The 18,307-nt window shown below is 37.2% G+C and overlaps 1 protein-coding gene across 2 annotated transcripts; it reads right to left on the reverse strand.

The window, feature by feature from the left end:
* Positions 1-1,234: 1,234 nt before the first annotated feature.
* Positions 1,235-14,559, reverse strand: LOC122070302 (TOM1-like protein 1). 2 transcript variants are annotated; one of them, XM_042634426.1, is made up of 4 exons: positions 14,409-14,559; positions 13,493-14,160; positions 11,914-12,159; positions 1,235-1,871 (listed from the first exon to the last, which is right to left on the reverse strand). In XM_042634426.1, the coding sequence occupies exons 2-4, from the start codon at positions 14,009-14,011 to the stop codon at positions 1,452-1,454; spliced, it is 1,185 nt and encodes a 394-aa protein (XP_042490360.1). In that variant the 5' UTR covers positions 14,012-14,160; positions 14,409-14,559; the 3' UTR covers positions 1,235-1,451. The 2 variants fall into 2 exon arrangements, with proteins under 2 accessions (XP_042490360.1, XP_042490361.1); XM_042634427.1 differs by having other exon boundaries at positions 14,290-14,431.
* Positions 14,560-18,307: the final 3,748 nt, after the last annotated feature.

The following is an 18,307-nucleotide window of genomic DNA, read 5'->3' on the forward strand; positions in this document are numbered from 1 at the left end:
CCAACCCTATGACCATCTTGAGGAATGTGGGTTTCTGGAATAGTGCAAGAACCCAAAACCGATCTCTTTGTGAGACGGTGTCACACACCCCTACCCCTCCAAACAGAATACCCCCACTCCCTAACACCAACGTTATATTAATTTCCTCAACCATTCATGAAAAAAAAAAAAAAAAAAACCTAAATTATTTGGTTAGGCTAACTACATATTTCGAAAGGATAACTGTATCTCATTAATTGCAAATTATGTGATGACAAGAGATCACATTGAAGCAAGCACAAGGGCTCTTCTACTTGGACTGAAGCAAGCCACGGAGAGGGGATGGAGGATTGAAGAAGTTTGGAGTGATACAATAGATTTGGAAACCTTTTGGGGTTCTAGTGCCACATCATGGCCTTTGAACATACTTCTCATTTTTTTACATGTGCAGTTTGATCCTCACTCTATTTTCTTTAAGCTTAGACTTAGTAAGGAAGTGGTAATTTTTGTCAAACATTTAGCATGGATTTCTTTAACCACACACTCCTACCTCATATAGCACTTTAGGCACACAAGGGAGAGGAGGAAAGGGATGCAATTGAAAGGGAATGGAAGTCAAACAAAGGAAACCCCACATTTAGGATTTAATATAGAGAAAATGATTAGTTCATTGCCAATTATTAGGGCTGTTGACACCCCGAGTAAGAATGAACAAGAGAGAAAGAGAAACTGAAAAAGTAAAGCAGCGATGTATACACATGAAGGCCTAAATGACTAAGCACGAGATGGGCCTAATGCCAAGTTTCCTCCTAATTGAGTAAAATGAATCCTAAAAAGGGAGAACAAACGAAAAGAAGTAGAATAACTGAACATGAGAGAAATAAAAGACAAAAGGGAAGGCTTACAGTCGAATCAAGAAAAGATCAGAGGAGAGGGAATAGCAACCATCAACCAATTCTTTTCAACAGCAAAGGGTGGGTGTGGGGATGGAGGCCCCAGTTTGGGGAGAAATGAAACATTACAACTGGCAAATAAAAAGAACGCTGAAGAAAAAGCATTGGAACAAAAAGGATCCTGAGGAGAACAAAGCTGAGATGCTAATTGGCCGATGACTAACAAGTCACCAGTGTAATGTCCCTTGTGCCTTTAAGCATGAACAGGCCAATTGCAAGCCTTCAAGTTTAGCACAGAAAGTTTAGCTCTTCTGTGCTGTGCATCCAATCAAATCAGCAAATGAATTAATGGGAGAGACAAATTTGTATAGAAATATTCTGTATTATGTCAAGCCACTATCACTGTCAAACATGGATAAATTACATAAAATGTGCAATAATAGAGGGGGAAAAAAAAACTGAATCCAGCCTAGATATCACCAGTCTGTAAGTCTTTATCATCTACAAGACCATTTTAATATCAACACATGATAGGGCCCGCATTGGGCTAAAACATGGAGCACACAGTAAGGAGAAAATTCAAAAAGTGATAAGATCATCTTTCGAGGATGAATGTTTCTTAGGATCCTGACCACCTTCAGATGTGCCCCCACCTTTCTTTCCGAATATCATCTCATCAAGATCATCCATCATATCATCCTCACCCACCCGGGCACTGCCTCGAGAACCGGGAGGTTTTCTGATCAGTGCATCTTCTTTGCTAACCCGTGGGGATTCATCAGGCTCAACGGCAACAGGTATCATGGCAGGTTCGGGTTCAGGTGGGACTGCATTAGGCTTTTTAAGGTCCTCATATCTAGAGAGGACCTTTTGAATCTCATCATTCACATTCAATGCTTCAAAGAGCAAGGCTTCATTGTCACCAGGAGTCTCGATTATCATCTGGACAGAATATTGGGATTGGCGGCACTGATGTACAAGTGTTGTTGTCAAGTCATCCTGTGCATGGTATTCAGGGGGGATTTCAAAAAAATCAATGCATAGACAGAAAATAAAGTTCAAGATTTGTATGGATTATAGAAACATTAATGTACAATCTCAGTACAGTATAGAATTAGGAAAGATTGAATGAATGGTTATGTAGAGTTTCTCCACACAAAATCCAGCACTCTTTTTTGCGGGGTGGAGGATGGTGACTTTCAAACTCTCAGCACCAGCGGAACAAAACTGTGTCCTCTTTTTCTTTTTTCTTTCTCCTTTAAAAGGTAGAGTTATGTTTCTGCAGCTGATATATTTTTCACATGAGCGTGAGTGCAAGTCATAGTTGTCAAGACGTAGGCATCCAGGCTCAATCTTGGGTCCAAGGCGAAGGCACATCTTGTTGGCACTTCATATTGCATTGACATGGCTTCTATGTTGCACATAGGCATGATTATAAACTTGTCATTGCTATATTATATGTAGTCATAGACTGCACACCTTAGGCACCTAGATAACGATTAGGCGGGCACCACGGATCACCTATTCACCTTGACAACTAGGTGCATATTTTAGAGGCCAAGGTACTTGAAACCTTATTAACATCCCTCTTTACTGCCAAAGATAGAATTGTAACACTCACCCACATACACTAATTAATATCCCCTCTTTACAGCCAAAGGTAGAATTGTAACACAAATACTGCACATATGTACAAATGTACAAATACTGCACATATGACAGGTAATGAACGTGAAACCCACACCAACCATAAATGTACAAATATACGCATATGCACCCACACCAACCATAAATGTACAGATATACATCCAGTCTACACATACACAACACTTATTAATATCCCTCATTAAAACCAAAGATAGAATTGTAACACAAATCCTGCACATCCAGTCGGTTAATGAACATGAAACCCACACTAACCATAAATGTACAGAAAATCAGATATACATCTAGTGTATCACACACAGAAAGACGGCCAAGAACTAACCAATAGTACCTGTAAGAGTATTGAGATAGCTATGGCTCCAGTTAAAACCGCTAAGCTGCTTTCCAGGCTAGCCGGTTCAGGATTTGCATTTGTTTTCTTTTCTTCCCACCCCCCCCCAACGACAAACCCCCAAAAAAAAAAAAAAAAAAGGAGAAAAAGCGAAAGGTTTTTGACACACATCAGGAGATTTTGACTGGCATTTCTGGTCTCTAGCAAGGGAAGGATTTATTTACCAGCCAACAGAGAATAGTGACCCTTTTTATGTACGGGGGCAGGGTCTCACCACACTACTTCTGATTTGCTCTGCACATGCCCTTACTAACTTCCACATGGCAGTATTGTTAAGATTTTGTTGACAATACAGTTAAGACCTCAAGTTACCCATACTCAGAAGTCAAATTTCAGCCCAAAGCGAATTTGTCAAGTTTGCAAAACAAAGCATTGAAAAATCAGGGACTACCAGAAGGGTGTACCAGACTACCTGAGTGGTGCACATTGATACACAAGCAAGCAGTATGCTAGATACGAGAGTTTATACTGAATTTCGGTCCGAAATTCAACATATAGACAATCTGTACCATTCTCTAGATATCCAACAGACAGAATTTCTACCATGCCATGTGGCAGAAAATAAAGTTGTTGGGATACTGCTAGGCGATGAAAATAAATGTATTGACTTCCTTTCAATAATTATGCTCGGTGCTTTTTTTGGAGTTTCTCCAAGGGATCATCATTTGGAAGCACCAATCGTAATTAGCTATTAACCTTTAAAAAAAAAAAAAAAAAAAAAGGGTAAAATCAACATTTTTGGTGAAGCTAAGGCCGTCAAATTTCTAATTATCAACACCAGGAAGCCCCAAGACCATTCGTTCAGTTGTTGAACTAATATTTGGAAGAAGCAATCAACCATATGATGAGGGATACAAGAAACAAATGCACGAATTATATTGGTTCCGGCAAACTATTCAAGATTACTGTTGTTCATCCAAAAGAATTTTGTCAATCGAACATTTGCAATTTTTGGTTCAGGAAGAAATAGAATTCTCTCCTGAGTTGGGTATAGAAAATCTTTGGAAATATATATATATATATATATATATTTTATGTTTTCTTCAGAATCTGTTCTTCCATTTCTTTCTCCACCATCAATGAAGTTGAGTTATAGGAAAACCAGTTCCTTTGGGACAGATGCAACTTTTAACTCATAGCACTTGAATTTATTCTCACTGGGCAGCCCAACGGTTTCCCTGGTTTCCTGTCTTGAGCAACAACTAACAAGCCGTAAGATCTTTGACAAACCGTCAATGATACCCCTAATACCAGAACAATGTGAACCTTGTTGACAGCATATAATACCAATACCAGTTATCTTAGAGCATACTTCTAGGGTATAAAGTTTCCCATTCCAATCAATTCCCAAATATTTATGTATTTAATATCCAACAAAAATATATATATGGTGCACTGTAGGTAAACACACAGTAATAAATTTCATAAATAAAAGATTTTCTTTTACTGAATTAGGCAAGGTATGGGTAAGAGAAACAACATTGTCAGCTTGGCTGGAACACCTGTATCCATATGTCCTGAATCATAAGAAGAGACTATCCCCATTTCTGTTCTAGAATCCTTATCCCATATCTGGGAATCTTTGGGACTGGTACAGGCTGTCCAGTCACAAAAATTCCCAATTAAAAGCATCCAATACTCAACCTCATTACAGTGTTACCTATTTAAAGGGGCCATCAACTGGTGCAATAGTAGAATAGAAAATCAGGGTGCCAACATGAAGATGTAGGTTTGAATCTAAGGTTGGCATATTGGCATAAAGAAAGAAAAAAGGGGGGGGGGGGGTTGAATGCCAAAGTTTAGGTCATAACTCGGCCACTTCTCTTGGGACAGCATTGGGATGAAGTCCCAGCTGAGTTGAGTTCTCCCCAAACAAGGTACACAACGATAACTAGGGTAGGTTTCTCAAGGTAATGACATGATCCTTGCCCAAAACATAATAATGCTAAACAATGTCTTTGTCCAGTAGGAACCATACTGTTGAAAGGATTCAAATTTGAGTTGCAAGTTGGAAGAGAAGACATTTATCACTAAGAAGAAGAATGACCCTAGTAATGAGTGCACTATCTAACCTCCCACTGCATTACATTCTTTTTTAAAGCAGCTGAAGTTGATAGTTCCAAGAAGGCCAGAACATAAATATTTTAACAATAATTCTTTTTTTCTTTCTTTTTTTTATTATTATTATTAATTAATTGGGAAAGGAAAGTGTCAAAAAATAAACAATGTCATAAAGGGCGTACACAGTGCATGAGTCTCTCACCACTGCAAGGTTTGGAAAGGGTCATAACGTACGCAGCCTTACCCCTGCTTCTAAGAGAAGTTGTTTCCCAATTCAAACCCATGACCACTAGGTCACAATGGAGCAACCTTACCGTTGCACCAAGGTCCACCCTTGGAAACAAGTCATAAAGAAGAAGACTATAATCCCTCATAATGCCAATGCCACATTATGAGGGTCAAATCAACAACATATGACAGATCAGAATGGTCACAATCGATATGAATATGGATCATGCAATCCTATCGATACAAGTTTCTGTACTGTTACTCCCAGTAATCAAATTTTCTTTCATGTTCTATATCAAATTTATTAAAAAAAAAAAAAAAATCTGTTCCTTTAATTGTTTGAACCTCCTTTGGCAGAAATTCAGATAAAGAACCCGATTAAAACCTCTTCACGTTCAAAGGTAAGATGGCATTATATTTTTGAGCTCTCTCTAGAAAGGTTAGGAATGCATTAATAGTGAAAAGGGATTAAAACTAGTCAAATTTCAGTCCAATTTCTGGTGTAGGAAGAACCAATGAAGTATCAAATACCAATCTATACTAACAAGGAAGCCCTAGTGGGTGAATGGGTAGAAATGCAGAGCTCCAGGAGAGTATGAAATGTATGGGACAAAATCCAGATGATTGGGAAGTTAGGTTGATATCTTAATAATGGGAAAACATGGAAGAGTATGTAGAATAAGCCAGGGTGATGATACAAGAATGTGATACAGAAGTGAATCAGGGAATTTCTCAGCGAGATTTTCTACAAATCAATTTAGTCAAGAGGCATCGCATTTCCAGAAATTGTGCGGCACCTGTTAATGAAAAAATTAGATGGCTTTCTTAATATGGCAAAACTACTGAATACGCCACTAACAGTGGAGAATGCTGCAAGGGAGGGATTCAAAATTCCCAGAGGACTTGTACTGTGCAGCATGGAAGAGAAAATTACTTGTCATTTGTTTTTCCGCTGCTCATTTATGTTTAAGTTACTGAAAGTTGTACATACGCAGGTTCCAAGTAGAATCGATAATGCCACTGTCTGTAGAAGAGTTCTGATGTGATCCCAGGTTCAATAACTCCAATTTTGGGTCACTATGGGCCCACAGTTAACAAACAATTCAAGACTTTAAAGGCAGTGCCAATCTCATAGATTATAACAATTTAGACCTGATGTGATCCCGGGTTCAATAACCCTGATTAGGAGTCACTATGGGTCCACCCAGATGACAAGCAACTTAAATAACGATGATAATGGCAGTTCTGTAATTTATGGGGCACTTCAGCATCTTATAAGTAAATAAATGAAAGGACCCAACAGTAAATAGAATTTGGAAAGGAGTATTCTGGTAATTAAATTGAAGTAGGGGACACAATAGTACCAAAGTTCCAAAGGAGGGGGTTTATCATAATTATAGCAATAGGATTAAACGATATCACGAGAGGTTGTCTTCAACCTCACAACAAACAGTACCCAGTGAAACCATACCCAGTTCCGGATGAGAAAACTATCTCATGCAAGTTCCAAGCAATCTGAAAACTCAGGAGATCTCTAACCCATAAACCTCTTGAGAGCATTCGACAATAGATCCAATAATCAACTAAATACATCAAGCAAACTCTCTGAATCTGGTAGGACAGTAAGAACTGAACTAATCAAGAAGATATGTTTGGTTCTCACAACTGATAGGGTCAGCAGATCCAAACTGGGGTTTTGGTTGCCCCTAGGATTATGTTTGATGCAGATAAGTCACTTAATTGGTTTATTTTATTGCAAATAAGCCTTCGGTTGGTTTATGTATGTATTGGGCTTTTGATCCCATGGGTTTTCTTTGTAATGGGCCACTTTAATGAGCCTAAAATATGAGTAGAAAGTAGGAAAGCGGGATATAATTCATTAGTTTAGTTAGAGTCTTGATCTGAGTCTATTTCCTTTGTTATTTTAGTTTTCTAGTCAGTTTAGGTTTCCCAATTAGTTAAGGATTGGGTTAGGCCTTTCGTTTTTAATGTTTGAGTCAGTTTTGAGTCTTCTATATAAGTTTGTAAAGGGCTACAACATTGAACACCAATTTATTAATGAAAAAAAAGATGGCTTATGCTGTTATGCTTTGGGATGCAGTTGAGTGAGATGCCTAAACTTGAGGGTGAGATGCTCATTCACTAGTTCCTCTTCCCCCTTCTCAATTCTCCATCGTTTCTTTTTCTTTTCTTATTTTCTTTTTATTTGTTTGTTGTGAGAGAGTGTTTGAAAGCTAGAACCATGCCTATTGGAAGACATCTTCTCTATTCAGCTAGAATTTCAGATCTTGCCTAGGATTAGGAGCCTGGCCAAACCAAGGATAGAGCCATATGAATTTTGTAAGAAACTTTCTTCATACATCTTCCTCGAACGGGTAAAATAATTGTACATCTACTTTGATTCTTACAACCTGACAGAGGCACAATGATTTCAATATGTTCGCTCCCATATGAGTGATTGTGTTCAAATACAGTGGAGAGTCCATGAAAGGAAACTTCAAGCTCAAAAGCATGAGCCTAGAACTTGGGGACGAGATGGAGTATGAGTTGGCAGGCATGTACCTATCTAAACGTGAACGAAATATTTACTTCCCTCCACCAAAGTTCCCTCCAATTACACCCCCAGAAGCCACCCACAGGTGACAAGAGTATGAAGGAATTGTTTAACCACGTGGCCATTATGTTGCAACAAATTGCAAATGAGCAACAAGAGAAGACACCTCCAACCAATGAGCTAGAGTCAAAAGCTGAGGTTAGTGTTGAAGAAATTCCAGCAATTCCTATTGTCAAGAAAGAGCTAGTCATTGATGTTCCCATCAATGAGACTCATGTGGAAGAATTCGAAAGCAACAAGGTTGCCACAATGGACAATGAGGTTGAGAATGAAGAACTTGACACTACAATAACTGTGATGACTGTGAATAGCCAAGATGAAGATCATTAATCCTAAGGATCTTGAGATTGAAATTGTAGAAGTCAAGAACACAGTGGTTGAAGGCGATCATGTGGATGATCCCATGGATAAATTTGGGGTTGTTGAAGCTAATCATGTAGAATTCGTCAACCCATTAAAGTATTTTGAAGATCGAGCTCCTCACATTCTAGACTACATCTTTATTATCAAAGAGCTACCTGAATTTTTCTACAGCTTGAAGAGAGACGTGCACATTGCTATAATCACCCTCACACTACAAAATTCGATGATGAATTTTTTCCAAGAGAGGGCGAATTGATGCAAAGAAGTCATTTAATGGGCTTATTTTATTGTAAATAAGCCTTAGGTTGGGTTATCTATATGTTGGGCTTTTGATCCCATAGGTTTCCTTTGTAATGGGTCACTTTAATAGGCATAAAATATGGGTAGAAAGTAGGAAAACGTGATTTAATTCATTAGTTTAGTTAGAGTCCTGTTTTGAATCTATTTCCTTTGTTATTTCAGTTTTCTAGTCAGTTTAGGTTTCTCAATTAGTTAAGGATTGGGTTAGGACTTTCCTTTTTAGTGTTTGAGTCAGTTTTGAGTCTTCTATATAAGTTTGTAAGGGGCTACAACATTGAACAAGAATTTATTAATGAAAAAAAAAGATGGCTTATGCTATTGTTCTGTGGGATGTAGTTAGGTGAGATGCCCATTCACTAGTTATTCTTCCCCTTTCTCAATCCTCCATCGAATTCTCTTTCTTTTCTTATTTCCCTTTTATTTGTTTTTTGTGCGAGGGTGTTTGAGAGCTAGAACCAAGCCCATTGGAGGACATCTTCTCTATTCAGCCAGAATTTCAGATCCTTCCTGGGATTAGGATCACTTGTGATTCTAGTTCTACATTAATGTTCACCATACAAAATTTCAAAATGAAAGGAAGAGGAACAAGGGAGATCCCTAATTAATTGGTAGTAGGTATCACACAGAGTACGGTAGAAGAACCGAACAGGAAAGAGGGAATAGGGCAGAGGAGGAGATTAGGGAAGGGAAAACTAATCTGAGATGGACGCAACCAAAGACGAATCAGAGAAGGAAGAGAGACAGCACGGCCAGCTGGCAAACCATGGTAACATTCACCAAACTTAATTTAATTGATTTCATTCTAGAAACTCCATCGGTGCTCACATATATATGGAAAAAAGGATTCAAGACAGAAAAGAACTCCTACTGTAAGTTAGGGAAGAGTTCATCCTAGACTAAAACTCTCCAAATTTGAGAAGGTGTGGAACTGTTAGTAGCCCGCCTGTAAAGGAACTAATAAATAAAAAATAATAACAACAAAAGATAAACCTAAGACTAAACCCAATGTGTAACTGCATCATCCCCATTTAAGTAAGAAACAGACTCAAGGACGAGATAGGAAATAAAATTTGATAGGGAGATGTGTTTCTTGAAATTATATGAGAGGATAAAACAAAACCCAAAAAAGAAAAAAACATAAAATGAGGGTATTAATGTAATTACAGCACATGGGGTTAATTGTGAATAAGAGAAGACAACATCTTCAACCTTTCGAATGAATCAGAATAAAAGGAGAGGTGCTCCTTCATGAGATCATGACGCAACCTAGGATTTGAACAGGGAATGGCAATGCATGAGTCTCTTGATCCCAGTCGACAAGTGCCCAAACTAACTAACAAATAATAGTTTGTTCACAACTGAAACCGAAAATGGCGGAAGGAAAACCAAGTCTGAAAAAAATTCTGCAGTTCACATTCACAGCCAGCTTAAGCACTCATTCCATATATAGAATCTCCCTAAGGTAGGATGCAAAGCCCCAAAGTTTGAGGGTGACAGGGGAAGACCTGAGAGAGATCGATGTCTCTCTTCCTGTACTCCAAATTAACAACAGAACAAGGTATCAACAGTAAAAAGGGAAAATAGCTTGAAGGAGCAAGAGATGAAACAAGATGAAAGGGGAATGAAGGAAGGTGTGTGAAGATTGCACCTGAAATGAGAGAGAGAAGATCAGAGGTGATAAAGGGTTGCTCACCACAGCTCTTGGCAGCCGACGATAAAATCAAATTTTTTTTTGTTTCATTTCATTCTCTCTGTTCATTGGTTACTTGCAACAAAAAGTAAACCTACTCAAACTTAAACATTTCCACAACTCCATCTCCTATGACTCCTATGGATATGCAAGAATAAAGTAAAGAATACAAATTAAACCCAAAAAAAAGGGGGAAAAATCCCTAATTGACTCGACGCATAACTGATCAAGTTGACATTTGCACAAGGCTGGACCACTTAGACAGGAGGTAGGTCATACATTTCACAATCATTTGAAAGAAATGGTAGGGCTCAAGTGGTTTGGGAGGCCACTTTCTGCTATCATTTGGAAAGAATGGGAAGGAAATGATGGTAGACAGTTTAATGGGTGTCATTGTCCGAGGAGTTTGTTCAAAGACAAGGGAGAAGATTTTCTGAATGGGACCAAAATGAACCAGGTAGGGAAGTGTCAATTGGGTGCTGATGCCGTAACTGTACCTATTTGGGTAACTGCTGGCTGTGTACTAGTACTCGTAATGAATTTTCCAAAACATAGAGAAACGAGTGTTCCAAAAAAGGCTCTCTCAGATATGGAACTATTTCATGAGATCAAAGGCTTTTCTAGGATAAATCATTTTGTGATTAACGAAAGCATAAAATTCAACATAAACTGCTGTACCTGGGGACTCATGGATGACTGGATATAATTTAAAATTACTCATATGCTTATCAGTTCCCCTACTCAAAAAATATTTGTCACCCAGATTACCAAAATTCAAACCCACTTCATTTATCAACCAAATTAACCCTGCCAACAGCATCCTGCACCTCCTGGGGCATTCAAGATAACAATTTACCAATGATTAATAGACCACCTGGTTAGACAATCTGACAATCAGAGTATCAGTTAACACGTCCATAGCAAACTGTAATCATAAGTCCATAACAAAGTCAAAAATATATTCAGTTTGTAACTTTAATTGCCCAAGACATCCCCATATCCCTACCCAGCTAATAAGAGTCTTAGAGTCCTTGCAACTACACTGCACGTACCCTTTGCGTTAGCTAAATGGCTTTAATATGTCATATCAAATTCTATATTCTAAATAATCATATCGCTACACAGATTATTTGAACCGTGGAACCATTAGACAACCAAAATAACTTCAATAAGGGATCTACAGTTTCTTTAAGAACTGAGGTGGCAGTGGCTGAATGGTTCAATTCAACAAAAGATTCCTCTATAACCAGATTAACACATACATAATGTACATTGGATTAGCTTTCATCCTTTCAAACTTCAAAAACAAAAAGCAGTGACTGACACTACCATAATCATATGTTCCTAATACTAGGAGGTTGTACCAGAGAGACAAGACATACTGGTAGTGATGAAACACTAACAAATCTCAGGGGAAAAAATATCAACTCAGTTGAAAGTTCCAAACCAGTTGTTCAAGTAATATCACTACTGTAATAGAAGAGGACCACAAAAGATAAGTCAATTGCATGCAGGCTAGGACCGCTAGGTTCATCCAATCTTTCAAATTTAAGAATCAAAGATCTAGAAGCCACATCCCAACAACTGAATGCCCTACAAATGCTTACATGCAATATATGTAGAACAAATCAACAATAGATTTACACTTAATGATTTTACAGGTTACAGATTCATAAAAAGTTTAGAAAATAGAAACTATTAATTTCACATGTACTAATAATAAACTTACCTGCAAAACATCTTGCTGTGGAGAGGAGGATAAAACCGTTGAGAGAAGCTCAACGCTGTTCCGTGCTACATCAAATGCTTCCTTGGTTTGCTCTGCTGAAAAATTTTGCGTTGGAACACCTTGGTGAATATGGTGGGCTAGAGTAGTATTCGGTTCTGATTCCACGACTGAACGTGGCGGAGTAAATATTGGAGCTAAACTCTCATCATCACGGCCAGGGAACCGAACACCTCTGGATTTCAAGCTCTAAAATGGGAAGTGGGAGAGGAGTACACGGAAACAAAGAAAGAGCAAATCATGTCAGATCAGAACAAGCTCTAGACTTTTTAATAACCCACAAGCTCAAACCCAAAAAAAGTTTGGGTTCAATAACTCGATCTACATTTTTAAGAATCCAAGAGATGGGCACATAAAGGTAATAAAAATGCCTTAATCACACTTAATCCAGATCAAATCAGGATCAAGAATCAGAGCCTCACAACCCCAGTCTTCAATTTCTAAAACCCATGATATTTTAGAATATCTTTTCTATTTCTCAGACATTTAATCCTAAGTCATCCACAAAGAACTTCCGAAAGATCCATAGGGCCAATAATTATGGTTCAATTTTCACCTAAATTAATTATTCCTCATTAAGAAACAATCACCATTAATTTTTTAAATCAGATGCTATTAAGATGAAATCAGGGAACATGCAGGTTATATAGTTTATCAAAATATGTGTAGAGCCTACCAAACACCTTCGTGAACTAATTTCAGCCATTTGGCATGCCAACTGGACAAATCCAGACACCTGAATGGGAAGGAAAACACCATGTATTGGTCATGTGAAAAATTTGGGGCCCTAATTCAATAATAAGGCCCACCATGTATAGCTCTTGTAGTTTTAATGTTACAGAATCATTCCAGAATAGGTTGACTTTTAATCACTTTTAATCACTTTTCATCAATTTGATTTTGACAAGGGGCAAAGCCCATGTGGCCTCACCACAATAAAATATGTTACCAGCCATGTGGCAAATATAGCTCCAGTTGTGTGATAAGATACAAATAAGACAGTCTCTGTCCGTTATCCCCTTTTTTATGCACCATTCTATTTCCTCATCTCTTCAAGTTATTTCTGCAGATCGTTACTCTTAGAAGTTCTATGTTCCAGTTAAACATTAATCTGAGTCCCCGACAGTGACAACCCAAATTAGATTTTTTTTGGTAGAATCCAAATAAGAAATTGAAGGCTATGTCAAAGTTATAGTTAAACAAGTTCTCTCTTATATCTGTGATTTCCAAATAAGAAATTGAAGGTTATGTCAAAGTTATAGTTGAACAAATTCTCTCTAAAAGATTGAAGGTTATGTCAAAGTTCTAGTTGAACAAGTTCTCTCTTATATCCGTGATTTCCAAATCAGAAATTGAAGGATATACCAAAATTATGGTTGAACAAATTCTCTCTTAGATTCATGATATTAGAGCGAGACCAAGTATTTTCCCTGATTAATCAAGTGCAACTAGTGGTTTAATCAGTTTGAAAAAAATGTTTGCACTAAAATAATGAACAATATGTGAGAAAAACTTTACTTACCTTATAAGTTTCTTCATAAACAGGCAAATACCGCAGTTCATTGGCGGACTCACCCCAAGCTTCGATAAGCACAAGAGCCTTATTCCGATTATATACGACAGTGTGAGGATCATCAATAAGCTTCACCATCTCATCCAGGACTCGCTCTGCTGCAACCTCCGAGAATGCCTTCTCACAGTTCTTCACACAAGCCTCCAGCAAGACCAAAGCCAGGTACTGGACCCTGGGGTTATTCAACATGATCCTCTTCTTGATTCCACGAATCAATTCAACACTGTTTATCTTCTCTTGATTAATCATGTCACAGATATCAAGGTTGGTGGCCCAATCTGGCTCGTCCAAGGTCTCAGCAGTCGCCTCCTCCACAAGCTTCTCAGTCTGGTTTGGTCCCTGAAAAAGCTCCTTCATCTTGAAGCTCATAGAACTCATACCAGCAGTCATCTTCCTACCCACTTCTGCTCCTCCGATCTTCAGGCGTTCTCCGAACGCATTGACTTTCTCCATTAGATTATCACTCATTTTCAAAACCCTTTTCAACCAAAAATCCTAATCACTTCTCCAACCCAAATCCTCCCCTGGAAAACCTCAAGCTCAAAGCTTCAGAGGATCGAAACCCCCAAAATTTAACAACTCACAGTGACGTGATTCTTGATCAACACTCAAAGTTTCTGTAAAAAATAATCCACACCCATTACTTCAAAATCACGAAAAACCCAAAGAAAACAATTAAACCCCAAAAAATTCAACTGAAAGAAACATATATATAAAAAAATCTAACCCAGAACATAATAACTTACAACAAAGCAGAATCGAAATCAGAATCAGATAATCGAGAAATAGAGGGAAAATTTTCTGGGAATTTAGAAAAGGATTTACTATTATTAAGGATGAAAAAGAAGATATTTTTGATAGAAACCTGGAACACTAGGCTAGCTGACGGCGGAGACGACGCGTCGGTTTCTGTTCGTCTCGGCTTCGGTCCTCTTCATACGCGTTCCAACTTCATACGCGTTTAGCTGTTTTGTTACTCTTCCGAAACGGATCGGATCGTTATCGGGCCTATCGCTATCCAAACTCCGGTCTCGTTTCGTGGCCGAAACTGAATCGCTGAATTGATGCCGACAAAGGGTAATAAAGTAAAAAAGTATGTTTTATTAATGATAATCAAGGGTATTTCTGTCCTATCTGACTTGATGCGGATTGGTATCGAATTAATATCGTCTCAGTCCGATCCCGAGATGGATTTTGGTATCTTAAATCATGTCGGTTAATGATTACATATAAATATTAGATTAACCCTTAAAATATATTTGAACTAATTTGTAAAGTTTTGACCCCATTGGATCGGAATCCCTTAATCTTTTGTGACCGTTGGATTCATTTGATGGAGTCTTGGAATAATGATAAAAGTAAACGGCTTTGTTTTATAAGAAGTGGACCACACACAGTTAGTTGCTTAGCTTATTCTAAAATTATAATTTAACGTTTAAGGTTTAAATTTCCCTTTTTTTAATTAAAGTGGTTTAGGTCGACAGCGACCATTGGAAGCCGGGTTCCTACTCCACCAGAAGGGTTAGGGATTAAATATGAGGTTGTTAATAGTTAATAGATTCGGTGTCAATTTAAATGGTTTGTTTCATATTTTAATCTATAGAAATCGAATCGATTTCAAATCAATCGGTTTCAAGATCTTAAATCGAAACAGATTTGTAGTCCGTTTTGGTTTTACAATTTATTCATTGGTTCAATTTCGGTTCCTCTATTGCTTTTTTGGTTATTCAGTTTAATTGATTTTATTTGGTTTGTAGTCAGTTTTACTTTCAAATTATTTATTGGTTCGATTTTGGTTTCTTGTTGGTTTTTGGTTTTATTCATTTAATTGATTTTATATGGTTTGTAGTCATTTTATTGAGCTTACGGTTTTGTTATTTTATTTAATTTAATTATTTTGGCTAATAGTTTTCGATTTTAAACGATTAGAATCGAAAAATGAGTATATTTTTGACATACTAAATGAAGATATTTGTGACATACTAAATGGAGATAGTTCAAATAAAAATGAGTAGGCGATTGCAATATTCCACAAGATACCTCATGACATAAATATATAGGAAAAGTTAATGTATCGAAAGTTAAAGAATCTTTAAGAAAGATGAAAATAGGCAAAACACTATGCCAATATGAGATTATTGAAGTGTAGAAGACCATAGGAGTTTGTGGAGAACATTGGTTAACCAATATGTTTAATAAGATTAGACACACAAGGAATATGCCAGATGAAAAAAAGAAAAGCATTTGTAGTCCCGATCTACAAAAATAAAGGTATCAAGTGTTGCAATAACTATAGAAGCATAAAGCTAATGAGTCATTATGAAACTTTGGGAGAAGGTTATTGAAATCAATCTGAGATGAGAGACTCATATCTTAGTGAACGAATTTGGCTTTATGTTAGGTAGGTCCACAACATGAGCTATCTATTCACCGAGGCGGCTTATGGAAAAATATGGAGAGAGTAAAAAGGATTTTCATATGGTCTTTATTAACTTGGAAAAAGCCAATGACAATCCCTAGAGACTGAATCCGACATATTATAAGGAAAAGAGATGTGTCGAGTAAATATGTGGATGTAAATATGTATGCGGGCATAGTGACTACTGTGAGAATTGTGGAAGGTCAAGGCAAGGAATTCCCAATTAAAATTAGTTACATTAGGGATCAGCTCTAAGTCCGTATTTTATTACTCTAATCATGGATGAACTAACTAAGAGCATTCAAGACGTGGTTCCGTGGTGTATGCTCTTCGTCGATGATATCATTTTGGTGGATGAAACAAAAGCGGGAATTAATGATAAGTTAGAACTATAGTGATCAACCTTGGAAGCAAGATGTTTTAATATTAGTAGGACAAAGATGGAGTATATGAGGAGCAATTTTAGTCACACCATGATAGATAATGATGTGAAATTGAGTAAAGAGAGATACCTGCAAAATGACTTAGATATCTGGGATCAATAAAGTAAAAAAGCTGATATGTAAGACGATGTTTCACAGAGAATTAAAGTGTGATGGATGAAGTGGAGAGGTGCGACCAGAGTAGTGCGTGACAAGCATATTCCTTTAAAACTTACAGGAAATTTGTATAGGACTATTGTAAAACCAATTATAATGTATAGAGCAAAATGCTAGGTTGTTAAGAAGTGTCATAGTGCAAAGCTATGTATTGTAAATATGAGAATGTTAAAATGGATGTGTGGAAAAACTAGGAAAGATAAAGTACGGAATGAAAGTATTAGAGCTAATTTGAGAGTTGCACCAATTAACAATAAGCTTCAAGAAGTTGTTTGAAATGGTATGATCATGTTCACAGGAGGCCCTGGGAAGTTTCAATAAGGATGAATGACATGATTCTGATTGAGGGAGCTAAAAGAGCTAAGGGCAAGTCTAAATGACAATAGGAGAAGTTCTAATGAATGACATGGATATTTTGGGTCTAATACCAAGTAGAATCCATATAGTCGACCCCATTTAGCTAAGATTTTCGTATCATGCTTAGTGTCTTCTTACCACTTACTTTCTTCTTTCATTTTTTTTTTATTTATTCTTTTTCAATCCTCATTTTCTGTTTAGACCCATATATTTATATACTTTGTTTAGTTTGGATCCATGTAGCTGACTCCATTAAGTTGCGATAAGGTTGAGTTTGTCATTGTTGTCGTTGTAGAAACCAAAAATTGATCAAGTTGATTGCAGCTCTTAATTGGTCCAAAGACTAAAGCAACACCAGTCCAAAAAAAAAAAAAAAAAAAAAAATCCAATATATTAGGTCTTACATAACATACTGATAAAAAGTGGATGATTTCGGCGCACTGCTTCATTGCAATTTAGTATAGTGAGAAAAGGGTGAATTAGTGGCACTCAACATTCTTCCCAAAAAGAATAGACCAATGAACTTGCAATGTGTTGCTATGATCAAACATGCATCTACATGAGTTACACAAATCTCAAAACAAACAAACCATAGCAAAACCAACTACAATGCACAACACCAAATATATGTGGTTCGTCAATTAAGCTACGTCTATAGTGCAAATGACCGTTTGGACTATGATTCAAATCCAGCTCAGGTGTATTGCATGGTATAAATTTTGTAATACCAACTACAATGAGCATCAAACGAGTCCGGTGAATCTTCACGTACGTGAATGTACGTGAACGTCTCTAATCCGTGGATATGGCATCTATTAAATGAGGAGAGAGAAAATAGATGCCATATGCATGAACCAGAGACGTTCACGTGCATTCACGTATGTAAAGAGTCACCGCTCTCAAACCAAACCTCAAATGATGTACCACCTGCCACAAAAAGACCACATATCTCTCTATCAAGCACCCCCTTGAGGAAATATATATATATATATATATATTGATTAAACGGCATACTCAAATTCCTACAGTTTGCTCAAAGTGCAACTGTGGTGTTTTATAACACCTAGCCTACAATCTAAACAAATGGGAAAGTAAAGAGAAAATATTACCATAGATTACCTTAAAAATTAAATGCTCCTCCTTCACAATCACTCACAAGCTTCAACACAAGCACTTGGAGTTCAACCAATGTGCTTGAATGAATCAAACCCTTCTTATGACTGAGGCTCTTCTTTTTCCTTTGTCACAACCCTTAATGATTGCGTGGTAAATCTTGAAGAAAAATATCAACTGCTTCAATGATAGAATTCAAGGTTTCTTAGGTAGAATTCAAGGTTTCTTAGGTTTTTTTTTTCTCTAATTTTCATACATCTCACCACCCACTTCAAT

This window comes from Macadamia integrifolia, unplaced genomic scaffold (assembly GCF_013358625.1).
Source record: "Macadamia integrifolia cultivar HAES 741 unplaced genomic scaffold, SCU_Mint_v3 scaffold876, whole genome shotgun sequence".
NCBI lineage: Eukaryota > Viridiplantae > Streptophyta > Magnoliopsida > Proteales > Proteaceae > Macadamia > Macadamia integrifolia.

What these genes read in the sequence shown, in the direction of transcription:
- LOC122070302 (XM_042634426.1), bottom strand. Translation starts at nt 14,011, where the DNA reads ATGAGTGATAATCTAATGGAGAAAGTCAATGCGTTCGGAGAACGCCTG. An exon ending in TTTATGAAGAAACTTATAAG is followed by an intron (nt 12,160 to 13,492) that starts GTAAGTAAAGTT and finishes TTCCCATTTTAG; the next exon opens with AGCTTGAAATCCAGAGGTGT. An exon ending in CACAGCAAGATGTTTTGCAG is followed by an intron (nt 1,872 to 11,913) that starts GTAAGTTTATTA and finishes TACCATGCACAG; the next exon opens with GATGACTTGACAACAACACT.